This window comes from Cataglyphis hispanica, chromosome 1 (assembly GCF_021464435.1).
Source record: "Cataglyphis hispanica isolate Lineage 1 chromosome 1, ULB_Chis1_1.0, whole genome shotgun sequence".
Taxonomy (NCBI): domain Eukaryota; kingdom Metazoa; phylum Arthropoda; class Insecta; order Hymenoptera; family Formicidae; genus Cataglyphis; species Cataglyphis hispanica.
In genome coordinates, this window is record NC_065954.1 from 9,208,085 (window position 1) to 9,227,339 (window position 19,255).

Consider the following 19,255-nt stretch of genomic DNA (forward strand, 5'->3'; position numbering starts at 1 on the left):
AATTCTGCATCAGTATTGAACGAAACTCCGCTCATAGCATTTGAAAGAGATCGAAAGTGATGGAAATCCGAGCTTTTGCTACCTTAGAACCTTGATTAAAAGCAAAAAGAAGGAGATGTCGAAAATGCTCATTTTTCTCAACTTGACATTCCATTTTAATGATCTGAAAATTAACATAAATTAACTCGAACAAAAAAAAAAACAGATTCCGGTAGAACAAAACATTCTCTTTCGAATGATTTAAAACATTATGCCAAAAACATTTAATGACATGCGAAATATTAAAATTTAAAAAAACGGCGGGAACTTAGTTGCTAATTTAATATTAAGTACATTTACATGGCAACGTAATCTGATTTAGTAACAATCGCTGTTGCAACTACTAGTGTTAAATGCCGTGTAACTAGCGCTTTACGCCGATGTTATTGCATCAAAGTGTCGATTATATACTTTTTCCTTAGGGTGGAAACGTGAAAAGCACTGATCTCTATACATAACTGGATAAGACATACACTAGAATCCGCAGCTCAGAGACTGTGACCAATAGAACACTGGAAACCATTAAAGTTGTGAGCTTATGTCTACACGTTTGGGCGGAAAATTTAAATTACTATTTAAATTAAAAACTTTTTAAATATTATTTTTGTTGTTATTATTATTATTGATTTTTTAATCTTTTTATATTTTAAGATTATAAATTAAAATATACAATAAAATAAAATGATTATAATATTAATAATATCAAATATATAATATATATTAATTAAGTAAAAAAAATTATATTAAACTTCTAAAATATTTTAACCAAATAAAATATATTTTGCAAATTAAATAAAAATTAATATGTAAAATTACACACACACACACACACACGCACGCACGCACATATGTATATATATATATATATATATATATATATATATATATATATATATATATATATATATATATATATAGAATGTGTATCTGAAGATAATTTAATTATTTAAATTTGTATAAAAAAGACTGTTTATAACATTGTGAAAAAAGATATTTAAGAAAGCTTTCTTCCTCGTATATATGTATGTACATATACATATACATATATACATACATATATACATACATATATACATACATATATACATACATATATTATATATATATATATATATATATATATATATACACATATTTTCTCTAGTATATCTCTAGTATCTTATATAATTCTACATTTATTTTTATTTTAAATAAACTATATGCTATTGTATATAATTTTTATTTATATTATAATAGCTACAGATATACATAGAGCATTCAGCGGAGGGCTATCATTTCTGAAGTGGCTTCTTTGTTGGAAACTGCAATTATTTTGTAAGATTATCAAGATAATTACTTAATCTTTTTTCATTAATCAATTTTCCATAAATAATGTTAAAAAATTTTTTATTTATATTTTTATTGCAATGTTTTATAAAATTTGTATATTTTTTGTTATATTACATATACACACATATTTTGTATATTTATAATTATTTATAAATATTGACATAAGAACTAACTATATGTATCGTGGATAAATTAAAAATAAGTAAAATAAAATAAAATTTTTTAAATTTGTACATTACATATATAATATGTATGGCATACCTTGAAAATATACTTTTAAAATGTTATATTTTTCCAATATTTCTGCATGCGTCATATAAAAAAATAAAGAGAAAAAAATAGAAATTTAATTTTTAAATTATCTTAATTGACTAATATCGTTATATATATATTATAAAATATATATGATAAATATATATAAAATATATATATATATATATATATATATATATATATATATATGTATTAATAATGCATAAAAAAAGTATATATCATAAGTAAAAATAAAATTGTATGTTGGCTTTATCAATAAACAAATACAAAATCAAATTATTTATTAACTTTGTTATCATATTTGGAGTAGCAAAATAATCATTAAGAATCATTATTTGCCAAGCTGAGTATTACACAGTGCACAAAATCAACTGCATTGATTGTGACGCATCTTATCAGTGGCCAGATCAGCAGACAATTGCATACTAGAATATCTGAATATCGAAATCATATCAGGAGGAATATAACAAATCGCTCTGTGATTACCGACTCGAGAAAGACTCGATTTTGATCACGAGTTCGAATGAAATGACGTCGAAATTTTAGATAGTGAGTCCTATTTTAATAAACATTTGATCTCTGAAATAATATTTATTAAGCGTTAAAAGAATAGCTTGAATATGCAAACAGTCGAATATTTACCGGGCATTTATATATTTATTATTAATAAATTAACGAAAATTTGAACTTTGCACTGTTTATTTTGCTCCTCGCTCTATGTTTTTAAGTTTCACCTTGTCGCATACAAATGGATACGTTAATGCCTCGAGCATTATGTCTGAATTAGACCATCAGACTAATACACTTTAAATTCAGAATCTTGCAGTTCTTAATTTGATTGTGATAAGTTGAGACTCCGCTTAATATCTACTTCATCAACTCTGCACTTCGTGAGTATATCTTTGGCTGACCATTGATCACTTCTGAGTTAATTAATTCTTTCTCTCCTTAATTAATTATTTCTCTCGACAATTCGTGATCATATGTTACAGATTTCGGACACAAGAATAAACTTTCTCCTTTTTTAACAATTTTTTATCATACAACTGAATATTAAATAATAAGAAAGATGCAAGAGTTGCATCGAGAATTCAGTAATTATCGTGGGCCGAATTGAAGAAAGAGACAGTTTGGACGTATTTATTAATTTTTAATCATTGACTTCTTTATTGATTTTATAATTATTATTTCGTTCTTTTCTTTCCGTATTTGTATTACCGTATTTGTATTGTCCTTGTTGATTTGGGCCGATTGCGTTTAGATTACAATTTTGTTAAATAGCGGTAAAGATGATTCAAAAAAGGATCGAAACGCATTTTTTTTTACCGTTATTAATCAATAAATATATTGTTTTTGCGGTCTATATTCTGCACCTGGCTCCTTGCGTCGCTTATCCCGTTATTAATTTTTTTACTAACGGAGCCTCTCTTTATTATATTTAATATTTATTAACATATCTATAAAAGAAAAAAGAGAAACCATTTGCCAAAATTGAAGTACAGAATAGAAAAAATTTTGCTAAATTGGAGGTTAGGTCTGTCCTTCCTATTGCAGAATGCCTGGCAACTCTACCTATATCCAATGTATCTACATTTATTTATTTTAAATGTAAATTAGAAAAAATGAGCAAGAAATATATTAAATTGTATAAAAAAGAGCAGGACAAAAAATATATAATAAACTGTAAAAGAATTTAGAAATGTAACAAAATTTTTATTATAAAATGTACAAGTTTTCTCATTGATAATGTAAAAATTTTTGTCACATACAAAATCGAATATGTGTAAGAGATTGTTGTGATTGAAGTTAGATATTTTATTATTTAGAGTATAATAAATCACTTTTTCAATCTCTAAAGTATAATGCAATTTAAAAAAAAAGATGATTTATATATTCTTAATATATTACATAATATATTAAAAATAATATATCTAACATTTAATACACTAGAATTTTTAGTAATCTATAACTGCATATTATTAATTATTGTAGTACAAAGAAGGTATTATGTGTGTGATGTGTACAAATATACTATTTGCTGATTATAACATTATGTTGTCAACATTGATAAAGATTATGATCATTAATATTCCTCTCCATTCAGGTTTATTGTGATATTTTGTTGGACCACTTGATTGATAATTAGATTTGATTTTTTTTTCTTATCACTTCTATTGTTGGGTTCAGAAGCAGAATCTATAGTGTCACCATTATCATCATTATGATTAGATAAATTGTCATCATTATGATCAGATCGATCAGTTTGTGATGTCTCTATGTTTCTATCACTCTGATCTTCTCGCATTTCAAAAACTGTAACTTCTCTGTAACATATTTTACAATTTATCAGATAATGATTAAACCATATAAATCTATTCATACAAATATTACGTAATTGTTAGAAAAATAACAAAAATGAGGAAAATAAAGGATAAAAACGATTTAATATTGAATATCATAACAGCTATAAAGATGTAAATAAAAAATTTGTTTACTTACCTAGAAAGTAGATTATTGTTAGAATTGGAATCATTGGTGTTGGAATTATTATTTGTAGAAGCATAGGCATCTATATGCCTGTATTGAATAGTGTATGGAACACTGGTTTGATATTCGTTAGTTTCTGTGATCCTTTTATTATTTTTATCCGATATGCAATATTTTTTTTCATTAGATTCAATAAATAGTCCTGGAAGCAAATATTCTCAAATTATTTATTCAAAATTATCACATATTATACCAATTTAATATTATACCTATTATCGATAAATATATATATATAAATAATTATAATGTGTAATTTTGTTTGCCGAAGAATTACCGCGTTTTGAATCTTCGCACTTTCATTTCAGCGTTCGAATACATAAGTAAACCATAGATGTACTGTAATAATTAATATCTTTTCATTAACATATAATATTAATTGATTACTCTATCGTGCATTATCATGTGTGTACATAAAATGTTATAAAAAGCGTGCAATTACAGAAAGTGCAAATTATTTTTGTAATATTAACTAATCTATTAGTTGAATCGATTTAGTAGCACTAATTTATTAGTAATAAAAAGTTTATTTTTTTCAAATTTGCATATTGCAAATTTGAAAAAAATGTGCATTTCTCATAAAATGTCATGTGTATTATATCTTAAAGATACTTATCTTTTTCGAGATTTTATTAATTAAACAATCACACAAAATGAAAAAGCAAAATTTCCTTTCATACAGATTCAATTATCGATTGAGAGAATTATCGATCGTTCGTAGCTTATTTATACGTACGTGAAACAATATTAAAATGTAAAATGATGAACATTTTCTTAAAACAAAGTTAATTTGAAAAAAGTTATAGTGGCAATAAAGCTATATTGTCGATTATTTTTTTATCTTTGTTCCTGCAAATATTATTTTCATCTACAAATAACAAGAGCTGCGCACGACACTCAATTTGTTAAGAATAATTCAAAAATTCTTATCAGATCTTGCATGAAATATTTAATTATTAGAATTATTTCATAAATGGCAGAATATTATAATACTAAATTTGAAACTATCACTTTGTATCAATCTTTGTCTTTAATTATTCAAACAAAATTCTATGAGAACTGGTCAAAAATATTTGATATACTAAAACTAAACAATATACAATATAAAATGCAATATAAAATTTTTCTCACTATAAGCAAAGTGAAAATACACACATATACATAATTTATATACATTGTACATACAAATTGTTTATGTGTGTATAAAAATACTTACTTTCTTCTTCTGGTGGAGCACTGGCTATTGCATTAGAATTATCTAATGCTACTTCTGATGGTATATCATGTGCATTATTCGGATTAGATCCGTGAATTTGACGTGCGCGACCTATGAAAAAACATATTGTCACATATTTAAATTCTTTATCGTGATTTAAACAAATTATTGAATTATATAATTATATAATTATATATGTGTGTGCGTGTGTGTGCGCGTGCGTGCGTGTGTGTCTGTGTATGTGTAAATATATTGTAAAAAATATTACAATTATATGAACGATAAGTATAATTTCATATTCTTTTTTTCTAATAATATAATCTGTTTTTATTATGCAAATTTATTATAAAAATAGAACTATAAAAATAGTCAGATTTGTCTCTCCATAGATATAACAACATAAATTTTAACTTTATACATTACATATATGTATAAAGTATCCTGTATAAAAAGTGTCCAATGTTTATAAAATAGAAAAAAAGAATATAACAAAATATAATATGTAAAATTTAAAGAAATTACATCTGATTAAAAACTTACGGCGTTTGTAAAACTTATAGCAGAATAAAACTGAGACGAGAATAGCGTTTATCACAACGATTATAATTATGATCTCAATGACTATCATTACATGCGTGTGCGCAGTATCAGGTTTAACTGCAAATTAAATATATGAATGATTAAAAAAAAGTAAAAAATTATGTAATATACTTAAGACTTATGTGGAAATAATAAATTATATCGATTCTTATATCAATTCTTCACTTTGATATAGAAGAATAACAACTGGGAATTAACAATGGAAAAATTATTTTCCACTTATTTAACAAAATCCAGTAACAGCATCACTTACCCTGATTTTCTATATGTTTACATGATGACGTCTCTTGACCAGTGGTGAGCATCTCAGATTCGTATCTATAAATCAAGAAAATAAACAAGATTATAAAAAGGAAAGAAGACAATTCTTTTATTTTTCAGAGACATACACATATCAAGTCAATACTCTATTATTTTTTATTATTTACTAATTCGCGTCATATATTCGTCACCGATTTTAAAGGGGAAATCATTGTAATAGCTGAAAAAGGGCTATTTTTAAGAATTTTTGTTCTGTAAATAATTGGGTTTTTCCCAAATCACTTTATTAATATCACAAAGTATATAATTTAAACTATTTTTGTGAAATTTTCGTTTACACATATTAATGTTTAAAACAAATATTAATATTTATAGCTACAATAACCAATAATGTGAGCCGCCTTAAAAAAAAACAGTACGCGTAGTGTACCAATGGAAGTTCTGAAATCCCAAAAAAACAAATATTTTCTTAAAATATAAGACAATAGCTTTAGTTGCATGTATAGATTTAAATAAAAAATTATTGATTATAAAATGACGGACTTTTGAAGAAAAAAGTTTCAAAATCAGTAAGACATTGATCTCTATTTTTTAACATTACAAAAAAATAAATTATTCAATCGAAAATTTCCATACACATAAAACTGAAGCTATTGTCTCACTTCTTAAGAAAATACTTGTTTTTTTTTTGTTTCAAAGCTTTCGTTGCTTCACTACGAACGTCTTTTTTTTTAAGACTGCTCACAATATAAACTATTGTAGCTATAAATATTAATACATTTTAATAAAAATTTCACTAATATAAAATAAAATTAAATAAAAATTAAATTTCATAAAACTTTAATTTCAAAAGATAGTTCAAATTATGTACTATACACACTTTGTGATTTTAATAATAATAATAATAAATTATCTTGACATATGTTGTCAAGATCATGACTCTGAACATTCAAAAGGTTTTAGGCGTCGCTCGTTGTTTATTAAAAAGTTATTAACAAAAGAATTTTCATGAATTATATTTTCAGAGAATATATATGTTTTAAAATATAAATCTCGGTAAAATTAAAGATTAAGTTTTGTACATTCTGTATATGCGTGAAAACGCGCGCGCGTGTTTCCTATCCATGCATGTACTTTAGTATATTTCAAACTTTTTTTGTTAATAATTTTTTAATAAGCAACGAGCGACGATTAAATTAAAAGAAAAAATTACTCAGAATTATATCCTTGACAACATATATCAAGGTCAATTGAAATCGGTGAGGTCGCTTTTAATCTTAAGTTTTACCTAAATTTTTGTTAAGTTAGTTTTTTCGGAGAGAAGGGTGCAGGGGAAGAGGCTTTACTTTCCCATGCCTACGTGTTCGATTTAGCAAACATAAATGAATGAATCTAGTAGAGATTTATATTATAAAACATATACATGTTGTTTGAACATTGCATATAATTCGTGGAAATTCTTTTGTTGATAACTTTTTAATAAACAAGCGACGGCTAAAATCTTTTGAATGTTGTTCAGGGTTATGACCTTGACAACATATGTCAAGGTCATTAACTTTTGAAGATGGTGACCTTATATGAATATTTATCTTGTAAAATTGTGATCATTGAACCAGTGTAACAGCTGAAAAAAGGCTATTCGTTTTAAAAAATGAAATTAATCTTGATAGGATCTTAATAAGGCTATCCAAACTAATATTTTTATCTTCTTTCCTCCTCAGATCTAAACAAATTTTATTTTATCTAAAAAATTTCTTTCTAAAACTCGTAGGTTTTGAGATATTTGAGTGGATAAATTAAAATGAGACACCCTTGTGTGTGTGTGTGTGTGTGTGTGTATGGGTGGGTGGGTGGTTTGTGTGGGTTGGGTGTGGGTATGGGTGTGCGTGTGTGTGTATGTAAAATTATTTTTTTTATAGACAAAAATGTAATATGATAACATAAAATAATGTAAAAATATTGCGATTATTGATTAATCATGAAGAGAAATATTATTGTTAATTCTTTGCATTCTGATTAAGCTTTGTTTTGCATTCAGAATAATAATATATATATTTTTTTTTAATTTATGCATTATTTGAGAAATCATTTTCATCATATAATAGATGAAAAAATAATGCAATTTATTAATATTTATTGATATTTTTAAAGTATTTAAACACAATAGCGTTTAAAGCACACTAATAAGAAATGCTGAATACAAAGTTAAATTTTATTTGCTCCAACTTATTCTTTGATACAAAGGATTAATTAAATTTCGCTTTTAAGTGCAAAAAATTGTACACTATCATGTCTCAATATTGCATTATATGATATAATTTATTTGTAACAGATGTATAATATTGGTGCAATAAAAAAGTTTGTAGAGACGCTGATAAACGGATTAGCAACTAAACAGACAATTTTCATCATTCATGATAGACGGCAAAAAAGCGATATATGAGAAGAAAGTGAATACTTATACATATTACTTTCTTACCCTTTCAAGCACGGACCACATTGCAATGGCTCCTGTGCAGCTATCTGGCCTTTCATGCGATTATATCTGCTACAGTCCAGATAATCCACACATCGTTTGGAGATATAACAAAATTGTTTGACGGGGCAGTCGTTGTTATTCCTACATGTCTCACCGTTCCAGCCCTGCAAAGATATTGCATTTCAGAGAAAAATATAGGAAAATAATGAAAATAATTATTTTATATTATTGTTTTCTACAATTACATTCCATAATAAAAAAAGCGGGAAAGTTATTGATAATTCAAGTAAAAGTAAGTAATAAATTTATAAAAATGTAATATACATTTTTTAATATAACACATGTATGCATAATTTTATTGTGTAGTCTGGAAAAACCGAGTAGTTTTCTATAGTTTCTTGTGCGCTATATCCAAGGGGTCAATCACTACTTAAAAAATATATAGTGATTACCATTTCTGGCAATACAACCATTTTATTGCTGGTATTGTCATTATATTGGTTTCATATTATTAATTTTATTGTCAGTATTGTTAATACTACCGCAGTATTAAGAAATATTTCTAGTGTATTATTTTTTTCTTATATTGCTGGTATTATCTCACTATATTTTTCTAAAACATATTTCCTAAAATTATATTTATTTTGTTTATTTAAGTATTACTATATACCAATAGTAATTTATTAAAAATTGGAAATAGTTTGGTAAAAAAATGCATCAATGCGATCAGTTAAAGAAACAAAATAAATATATTATTCTACAATATATGTATAACAGATAATGTGTTAAACATGTACAACACAGTAATGTATTAAGCATGTAATAGATAATATAACATATAAAAATAAAAATTTTTGTTTTTATAAAACTAAGATCTGAATTTTTTGATGGAAAAGATTTTAAAAAAATAAACACTTTCACACTTCAAATATTTTTTTTAGCATTTTCCAAATAGGAGTAACAATTTTTGAAAACTTGGCTTTTTCATAGCTTTTACATAGCACTCATGTATTATTAATGTATTGCTAATATATTGCTAACATATTGCTATATATTGTCATGTATTGCTGGCATATTGTTAGCATATTGTTAGTATTGCTAGTATTGTCTGTTATTGCAATTATATTACTGTACTGCAGCAATATATTTCTAATAAAATATATAATGATTGCCACAGTGGTTGACCCCTCGGCTGAATTCAAATCCGCAAGGCAAAATGATTTATCACGTTAAGTTTCCAAGAACGTGCGTGCCACATTTACTCCCAAAAACGAAGTGCGCTGTGAGATTCGATGGTTTCTGCAATAAAAGATTCGACATTTTTATATTAAAATACATTGTTTAATTTTTTTCATTTGAGCCTTGTTTGAAGTTTCTTGCACATCGGATTCGCATGCTATAAATTTATAAAAATAGTAAAAAAACACGTTTCTTGGGGGAGTTCCAACCCTATTTTTCACAAAAACCTGACATGACAATTTTAACTTGCGAATTTGAATTCAGCACACAAAAAAATATAAAAAAACTTCGTTTTTTTCAGACTGCAAAATCATGTAAACCTGTATAATTATTTATCATATATTTATCATTAAAATTAACAAAACATTTAGTTAATTATTTTCAGATTTTGATAGTATTAGTTTTATCTATCTCTGCTGTTATTTACAAGCCTATAAAAGTAGAACCCTAAGAGGTCTAAGACAAATTAAACCATAATTATTAACAAAGACCGGATACAAGCAAACATCTATTTTAAGAATGCATTCTAAGAATGTAAAAGATGCGTTTTTTCTATACCTGAGCATACAGGTACTTGCTAGAGAGAATTTCTAAATGCAATAGACAAAAATACAGCGCTTTAAAATTGGTCAAAAAAATAGTAAATACAATTTCACCTAAAATTTTTTTTATATAAGATCAATCCACTTTATAAAGTATTACACCTACTAAAGACAAGGAAGTGTGATTCATTATCGTATCATTCGTAGCCATCAAATGCACGCACATACATACACACTCATCTCCAAACACTTGTCCGCTCCTGACATGCGTGCACAACTCAGAGCGCAAGTCGGAGATTCCTGGCTTCGAAGAGGAAAGGCCGAGAAGACAGGTGATGACTCATGCTACTCGCACGGGATGGTGTTATAAACAAGCCGATCCAGCCTCCCTCTTACTCGATATATCGATCGCGGATCGCACTTTTTTCCATCCTTCATTAATTTTTACGCGACACTATTCTATTCTTTTTTCGATCCGGCCGATTTTCATCATAAACAGGAAACGTCACAATGTATTGCATTCCAAAAACACGCACATTTTTTGTAGCATTCCACCACATCCGGCCGATAGAACGATATCGATAAATGTGCCGTAATTAAGCATCTACCGTTTCATTTGAGATTGAAGTTTCTTTTGTTGCATCTTTTTTTAAATATTTTCCTCGATTTTTCCTCGTCCTTGAAAGATGATGAAATTCTTCAAAAAATGACGACATCGCTTCTTCGTGCACTCTGATGAATTGCTCTCTTTTCAGTTCTTTTATTTCATAAAAATCATTTACCTCGATTTAAGGAGTGTTTCTAGATCGTTTCCTAACAAATTATCACCATTATGTAACGCAAGCGCAATACGCAAACTTTTTGGAAAAATGAAATTAAATAACAAATAAAAAATTTGTTATACATTCTCTCTCTTTCTCTTATTTCTAAAAACATTCATAAAAAATTTCTCTATTGTTTTCAAAAAGTAATTACAAAATATCTTTTCCATAATATATAAAATACAAATATATAGTTCATTGCAAGTTTATCTTTTACGAAGAATAAATCTCGTATGCGCAAGCAGTTTTTGAATTTTGATGGTTGCTAGGTAGATCTTATTGTTAAAAAGATGATATTTCGTTTCTTTGAACTGTTCAAAAAATCATTAGGTGATCCGGTTACATTAAGCAGCCTTATAAATCTGACATAATGAGATTTGCCGTATCCATTTCTACCCTTTATACATAATGAAAATTGTCAGTACATAATCCTGACGAGTATTCGCAAATTTCGATGCTGTACAGATGCAGAGAAACATGTTACACGAAATGACGGTAATCCGCCATTCCGTGAAATGTCATGAATAAAAATACAAATCTCTTTTCGTGTTTGCATGTGTACCTTTGAACAAAAATTTGCACTCGTCGAGTTTACCACCTTCAAATGATTTCCTCGAGTATCTAATAAGAAAGAGAGAAAGAGGGAGATGTTAACAGAAAATAAAATTTACATAAGTAAAATATCAACCTTCAAGCTTTTATACAATCATCAATTCCGAAAAATCATAATTTGAACGTGAATCATCTTCTTATAATTAATTTTCCTTTTATACGAAGTTCCTTTATTCGTCTACGTCAAAAATAGGATCATAATCTCGAAAGAGACAGCGTGTCGCTAATTTAGAATCAATTAATTTGAATTGTGCATACAACACTCGGTTTATTTATTTAATTAATCGCGAAAGATTGGCCGTGTCGGTTCCTGTTTATATTTATCAATTTTTACTAAAAAATAAATATAAATATCATCCATATAAAAATATAATAAATATAATAAATATAAATATTATAATATAATAAATATAAATATCATCCATATAAAAACGTAGAACGATTCAATCAATGTGTATTTAATACGGCTCATACATGTGCTTAATACGCATACATGTGCTTGCACATTCGAAATTTCTTCTAGAATAATCGAACATGTTCAACATAATTTCTGCGTGTAATTTATTTCGTTTGTCCTCATGATTCTTTGTGAATTTTATCGATCGCGAGGATCAATCTCGGATAAAAAAACTACCCCAAATGATATAATCCATTATTACATGATGCATTCGCATATATTATCTCATCTCTCCTCTATTCACAATTTATCTCATACTAGATCGGTTTTAATCTTCTTACATGTCAAGGACGGTCGCGCAAAGATTACAATGACCAAAGGGGTTGCTAAAATGATGTTATAATCAGAATATGTATATACACACAACGCACACACACACACACACATGTATATATGTATATGTGTTAAATTTAATATACTTATTTCGTTTCGATTATTTCGCACCATTTATCTTTAACGAACTTCTGACAGATCTCTTTTATCGATCCACGTGGATTGCATCGGGATTGCACGGGAAGTTGGCACCTCATATTTTCAAAATGCAATTTTTTTAGGTTTTTTGCCGGAACTATTTCTAAAACCTATCAGGAACTATAGAACTATTTGGGGTGCAAATAGAACTCTCTATAAAACTTTCGATTTTTGAAAATGCGGTGCTAACTTCACACCGGTGATTGCATCGTGTTTAAAATAACTGTACTGTATATTTTATGAATGATTTGTTAGAGGTACTCACCATTTCGACGATAATACAGAGATGCAAATATATTTGCTGCACACACTACAGCTGAACTGTCACTATAATACGAATGATTAGAAAATCTGAAGCCAATCGAATTAATCGTCCACGTTAAACTCATTCGATCGAGCCAAATTACACGTGTTGCGCTTTTATGTCGTGAAGCGATATTCACCTGGTTCACGTGTCCCGTATGTATCGGAGATTAAAGCTATACTGAACATGTCCATGCCTGCTCCGGAGCGAGAAACTCCGTAATCATCACAGTTTGGTGTGATGGTGGGGTTCGTTATGGCCCCGACAGGGCCGCACATTAAAATGGTCCATTAATCTCAGAATGGGATTCTGTATAAAATATAAATTAATTATGTAAATTTATACGCATATAGAAATTAAAAGTACACGAATATATATGTACGAATATATATCGAATATAAATTCATGAAACAAAAAAAAAAATTATTTTATCAAACCAAGTAATCGCACTAATATAAATTAATGATTTATTTAACGAAGCTAGAATTATTACCTCTCAGATCGTGTTGCGCAAGCGTATCTTGTGTTCGCCAAGTTAAATAGCCGAGTCTTGTATTTTTCTCTCATCGTTTGCGTTTACTATGTAATTTTGTTCGATTTTTCATTTTTCTTCTCTTTCCACACATCTTCAATACTTGATTACACATTAATTTTATTGCATATACTTAATGTACTCGTCACTTTTATTTTGCAGGGAGCATAGCGCAGAGCTAAAAAGATAAGATTTCTTTCTGTGAATTGCGAATTCGTATACAGCGTAATAGATAAACCAAATAAGTTAAATAATTCTTGCTACGAGAAATTTGAATTCTTATTGTTTAATAATTGTACATACCATTTCGATTATTTAAATAACTAATATCTAAAATGCTAAATGCGATCAATAGCAGTATTATATATCATAATTATATATCAATAAGAGAAATATATTGACATGAAAAATTAATATTTATTATATAAAATAAATGTGTAACTCTTATTAAACAATAAATTGCAAAATAAAAATACAAGTAGAATGGTTTAATTGCACTTACTTATTTTTGCTTCTTAATTTAGATTTAGATTTTGCATAGATTCTTTTTTAAAGTTTCAGATCTGGGGCTTCAGCTTATATGCACTCAGGTCTTCATAATATTGATCCGCTACTGATGCTAAATTCTATTATTCTAAAAAAATGCGATGATTTTTACAAACTTACGAAATAGTGCTTTCACAAAATCGAATGTGCAATCTGGAAATAATATAATTTATCTTTTAAAAACAATAACCCGTAACATAAATTTTACGAAATGAATTAATTATTTTAGTTCTCTCTCTCTCTCTCTCTCTCTCTCTCTCTCTCTCTGTCTCTATTTATTTTATTATGCTAGAGATAAATATACGACATATGAGAGATATACAAGCTAAACATTATCAAAGAAAAATTGGATAAAATAAGTAATAACATTATTTTGGGAATGCAAAAATCCTTTCGGCTTAACATTTTGTCAAAATGCCATACACATGCACAAGGTTGATATTTAATATTTCTCTTTGTATGCTTCTAAAAACTGCAATTCTTTTTTTAAGACTTAGAGACTGTTTTGCATTAAATATAAATAATTTAATAATCATCATTATACATATCTCTTTTTTCATTGTGTATATTTAACAATTAATCATTTATGAGATGAGAAAGAGAGGAGGGGGAGAGAGAGAGAGAGAGAGAGAGAGAGAGAGAGAGAGAGAGAGAGAGAGAGAATTGGCTAAACAATACAACAATGAAAGGTTCAATTTTACGTCTTTCTTAGGAAACTTTTTTTGAGTTGATTTACTGCATGAATAGAAATATATATATATATAGCTGCCTATGCAATGACCTTGTGTTGTATACAACAATACAACATAATACTCGTATACAACAATAGATTTTGACGACCAGATACGTTAAAATAACTTTCTCTATGGATGTATACGTGAAATAAATTTTTCTTTATAGACGATATTTTAAAGAAACTAAATCATATTTGTGTACTCGTCTATTGTGATTTTCTTTGACGTTATATATCTTGGTAATTAAAAGAAATAATAATTCTGAAAGATGTACCTGGTATACTCCATATTCTTCTGGAGTAGAAATTAAATCATAATAATAAGTTTTATCAAAGTTTTACAACAAATATATATTGATTTTAAAAACTTTTACATATTTATTATACTTATGTGCGACAAAATGTCGCCACATCGGTGACACATGCGTATTGGACATTTGTGGAATGTATGTGTATGTACAGATGTAAAACATGCATACCTTCCATCTACAAGCTTCGTAATTGGTCCAATAGATTTTATTTTGCAATTATTAAATAATATATGATATAGGGAAATAAATGGTAAGCATATAATGCAGTTTGTAACATTCTAGTATGAAAAAAAATTGTATTCATTGAATCAACAAAGATGTGTAAAACTTTTGTTGCATACAAAAATGCAGGTAGTTCTGGACTGAATAAAACATTAGGGATTTACAGTCGGAAGAAAATTGTGAAGAACTGTCTTATTTTTTCAAGTAAAAAACATAATGTATATTTTTTTATCTTAGTATTTACACTAATAAAAAATGGGAACTGTCTTATGATCTACATGCAACGTGATGATTATAAGCAATAATATAATACTTAAAATACTCGACATATGTTTTAGCTTCAAGCTTTAAAGTATACGCTATCAAAACAGTAATTTTAAAACAATGTTGCATTACAGAGCATTGTTGAATATTCTGTTGCACCGTAAAATGAATCGCATTTAATTATTTATTATTTTTAATTTGTTTGCAAATGGTATTGAATACAATTACTATTTATAATTAATTGTACGCTTTTTACAGAAATTACGCCATTTTAAGAAGACAATAACTTGTAATCCAGTACTATTTGATTAAGAAAAACATGAGACACTAACCATTCCACAAATTAACAATTAATTTGCTCTTTTGTTCAGGTTTAAGAGTATCACATTACCAACATGTAATATTTTTTTCGAAATATGTAATATAAACTTGTTGAATCTTTTATCGAAAGAAAACATCAAAAATCTTATGAAAGGATATTTTGCGCGATTTTTCGAATTATTTAAATATATATGGAGTGTGTACTTCCATCTTCTTTTTTTCCAGGTACTACTTTATCTTTAAATTATTGTATTGATGCTAATTCATCCTTATTCTTATCAGCAGCAAATCGTTTTTCACATCACTTCCATCCCACCATTTTGTGTATTCTCTGTAAAGCCTAATGTGGACGTAGGTGCATCTTGTGATGTATCTTCTAACGCTGGCGTTTCCATGCCCTCGGGAAGATTATTCGTCGTTCCAGTTTGACAATCGTCCCAGTTGATTTTAAATCTAGTAACGCGAGGTTTGTCGCCTAATATATTCCTTTGAACTTTATCAAATTGTGGCTGTGGAGGTGGATTTTCTCGGAGTTCCGGGTCCGTATACTCATTATTTATAAAGTAACCCACTCGAACAAATTCGTGACCCCTGTAGGAACAAGTCAGCAATACGACAGTTACACCTAAAGCATCATTGACTGGAATTCTACTGACATCTGGTGGATCAGCCTAAAATATAGGATACAATAATAATAGAAAAATATTAAAATTATCAATTTAGAGATAGTTGCGAAAAGTTATGGTAAGAAGCATTCATGTTATAAAGCTGATTCATGATGCTTTACCTGAAATACAAACATATGTCTTCCTTCTGGAATTGGACCAACATAAATGGTATCTAAAACTTGATCAAATTCTTCTGATTCTGCACTACCTACATATATCATCTTCCATTCCAAATCTGAAACACAAATCAATATAATCAACGTTGTAAGATCGTCCTCGCTGTGTAAAAATTGATGAAACGAATACATAGCGTACAAGTTTGGCCAATAGAAGCTTTATTGCATTTTAACACATTTATCGCATTCTTCAGTGATAAGTTATCATTTTCATACAAATGGCCAATATGTTATACAATATTAGGAAACAATTTTGCCTTTCTCTTGAAGAGAAAATTATGTATGACATCATCGTAAAAATAACCTAAAGATGGATGAGCGCGCATTTGAAGATCGTATGTTATTCGGCAACAAAGCATGCTTATTCGAACTCGCACCTTCTTTGAGCTCCTCGATGCACTCGAACGTGACCTCGAATTGAAACGGATTCAAAAACGGCGAAGGATTATCAAGAACGGCGACGTTCGCCAGTTGAACCTTGGCCATGGTGTATCTGACGAATTCCTCAGATGTTTTTATCAGCAATGGATTCGATTTCGACGAACACCCAGGGAACAATTCCAACGCACCAGCTCGACAAAGCGGAACGTAAATATATGCACACGTTCGACGCGGCTATTTACGCTGCTGCATTCAGATATCGACGGATAAACAATTCCATCGCAGAACGCAGGGTACGTTTGGCGGCAAACAGTGAATCGTAGTAACCGCTTCCGGTGAAGATGCCCGCGCGATCGCTAAAAAAAAGCAACTGTGTTGAAACTCGACCACCTTTAAAAACGTGGTCGAGAATGCGCGGCGAGAAATTCGCGCTCTATTTTTATAGAATGACGATGAGCGAGTGGCTACATTTTCAGATTGTTGTATCACGAAATTTGCATCGTTTACCACGAACCGCTCTCGTTCGTGAAACGAACGTTTTTGAAACGAAGTTCGCAATCTTCCCGCAATCTTCAAAAACGTTCAGAAATGGATTCATCTCACGTTTTAAGGAATGTCGAAGGTGTTTTTGCGGCGTGAAGGGTAACACAAATGTTTATTTTATATTTTGGCGAAATTGTCTCCATCGGGAGTTTGACAAGTGTTTGGTTTCGAAGCAAAATTCGCTCGCACTCGTGTGATTGCCAATGAGAGACGCGAACACAAAAAAACTCTTGCGATTTTAAAAATTCTCCATTCGACAACCAATCGGGGTAATCAATTATTCTAGGCCAATTTTATACAGTCCAGTTAAGTCCGGGTCCACAATAACGGCCAATTTCATCACCTTTTTAATTAATTTCACCAGTTCTATAAAGTTAGCCAGCATTCACTTTTATAATTTTTTTTTTTGACAAATCGTTTGTTGGTCGTTTATTGGTGATTGTTGGCCTAATTACAACGTTTGTTGGTTAATATTTTTTTTTTAAATACGAAAATAAAATTTTGTGTGAAGTTAGCTGGAAAGATATTTTTGTTTCAATCTTAGTTCAATCGATGCGCAATCGTTTGTTGGTCACGGAAAAACTAATTAAGACGTATGTCATATTTGTCTTGAAAAACGAAAAAGCTAATGCTTGATGCGGTTGCGGGAGGGGGGAAGGACAGTCCTTTGGAGTATCTCGTAGGACGATGTCGTGACTGTATACGTGAAATTTTAAATGCGAAAAAATACAATACAATAATTAATTGTTTACGATCAACATGAAAAACACAGGTATGCAACAAAAAATCTGTATATAAATAATAAGGATATTCTAATAATTTTCTACATTACCTACTGCACATACGAAACATATTCTAACCTCTCATATGTCTTAATATCTTATTATTATGTTTTAGTATCAAACATATTTATAAATTTTCAAGATTTTGCTTTTTCTACGAAGTGACATTACAATTAATGGCGAGTAATGTTTGTTATATCTTTATTATACAAGAGTATGTATATGCAACATAAGCTTAAGAATTTTTAAAAAATTAATCAATCTCTTTTATTTACAGTGGAATTTTTATGCGAAAAATAGTGTATTTGTATACGCAAAATATACCAGTGCTGGGATAACTATTGTGCAACTACAATATGAAATAATGTTTTTAAGTATTGTGAGTTTGATCAATCTAAAGATTGTGAAAATTGTAATGATGTCGATTATATTTCTAAAATTGTTGTACAAACGATGTCATGCTGCCTATTAACATTATATCATGTTTATTTTTATTTTAAGCAGATGAAAGTAATAAATATTAATTCGCAAATCAGTGGATTGCATCGAGTGTCAGGAATCCATTTACAAAACACAAGAATTTTTTAAG

At 28.5% G+C, this 19,255-nt stretch overlaps 2 protein-coding genes and 1 long non-coding RNA gene across 3 annotated transcripts; 1 reads left to right on the plus strand and 2 right to left on the minus strand.

The window, feature by feature from the left end:
• Positions 1–1,957: 1,957 nt before the first annotated feature.
• On the plus strand, positions 1,958–3,197 carry LOC126851538 (uncharacterized). Its single transcript, XR_007687695.1, has 3 exons — positions 1,958–2,190; positions 2,370–2,531; positions 2,634–3,197. It is a non-coding gene; the product is annotated as an uncharacterized LOC126851538 (long non-coding RNA).
• Positions 3,198–3,331: 134 nt separating this feature from the next.
• Positions 3,332–13,400, minus strand: LOC126850992 (probable serine/threonine-protein kinase DDB_G0283337). Its single transcript, XM_050594494.1, has 7 exons — positions 13,149–13,400; positions 8,742–8,905; positions 6,255–6,319; positions 5,942–6,058; positions 5,402–5,512; positions 4,141–4,330; positions 3,332–3,965 (listed from the first exon to the last, which is right to left on the minus strand). Exons 1-7 carry the CDS (start codon positions 13,149–13,151, stop codon positions 3,725–3,727), a joined length of 891 nt encoding a protein of 296 aa, XP_050450451.1. The 5' UTR covers positions 13,152–13,400; the 3' UTR covers positions 3,332–3,724.
• A 2,323-nt stretch (positions 13,401–15,723) lies between these two features.
• Positions 15,724–17,880, minus strand: LOC126851208 (histone chaperone asf1). The gene is made up of 3 exons (XM_050594918.1): positions 17,338–17,880; positions 16,904–17,019; positions 15,724–16,787 (listed from the first exon to the last, which is right to left on the minus strand). The coding sequence occupies exons 1-3, from the start codon at positions 17,444–17,446 to the stop codon at positions 16,413–16,415; spliced, it is 600 nt and encodes a 199-aa protein (XP_050450875.1). The 5' UTR covers positions 17,447–17,880; the 3' UTR covers positions 15,724–16,412.
• Positions 17,881–19,255: the final 1,375 nt, after the last annotated feature.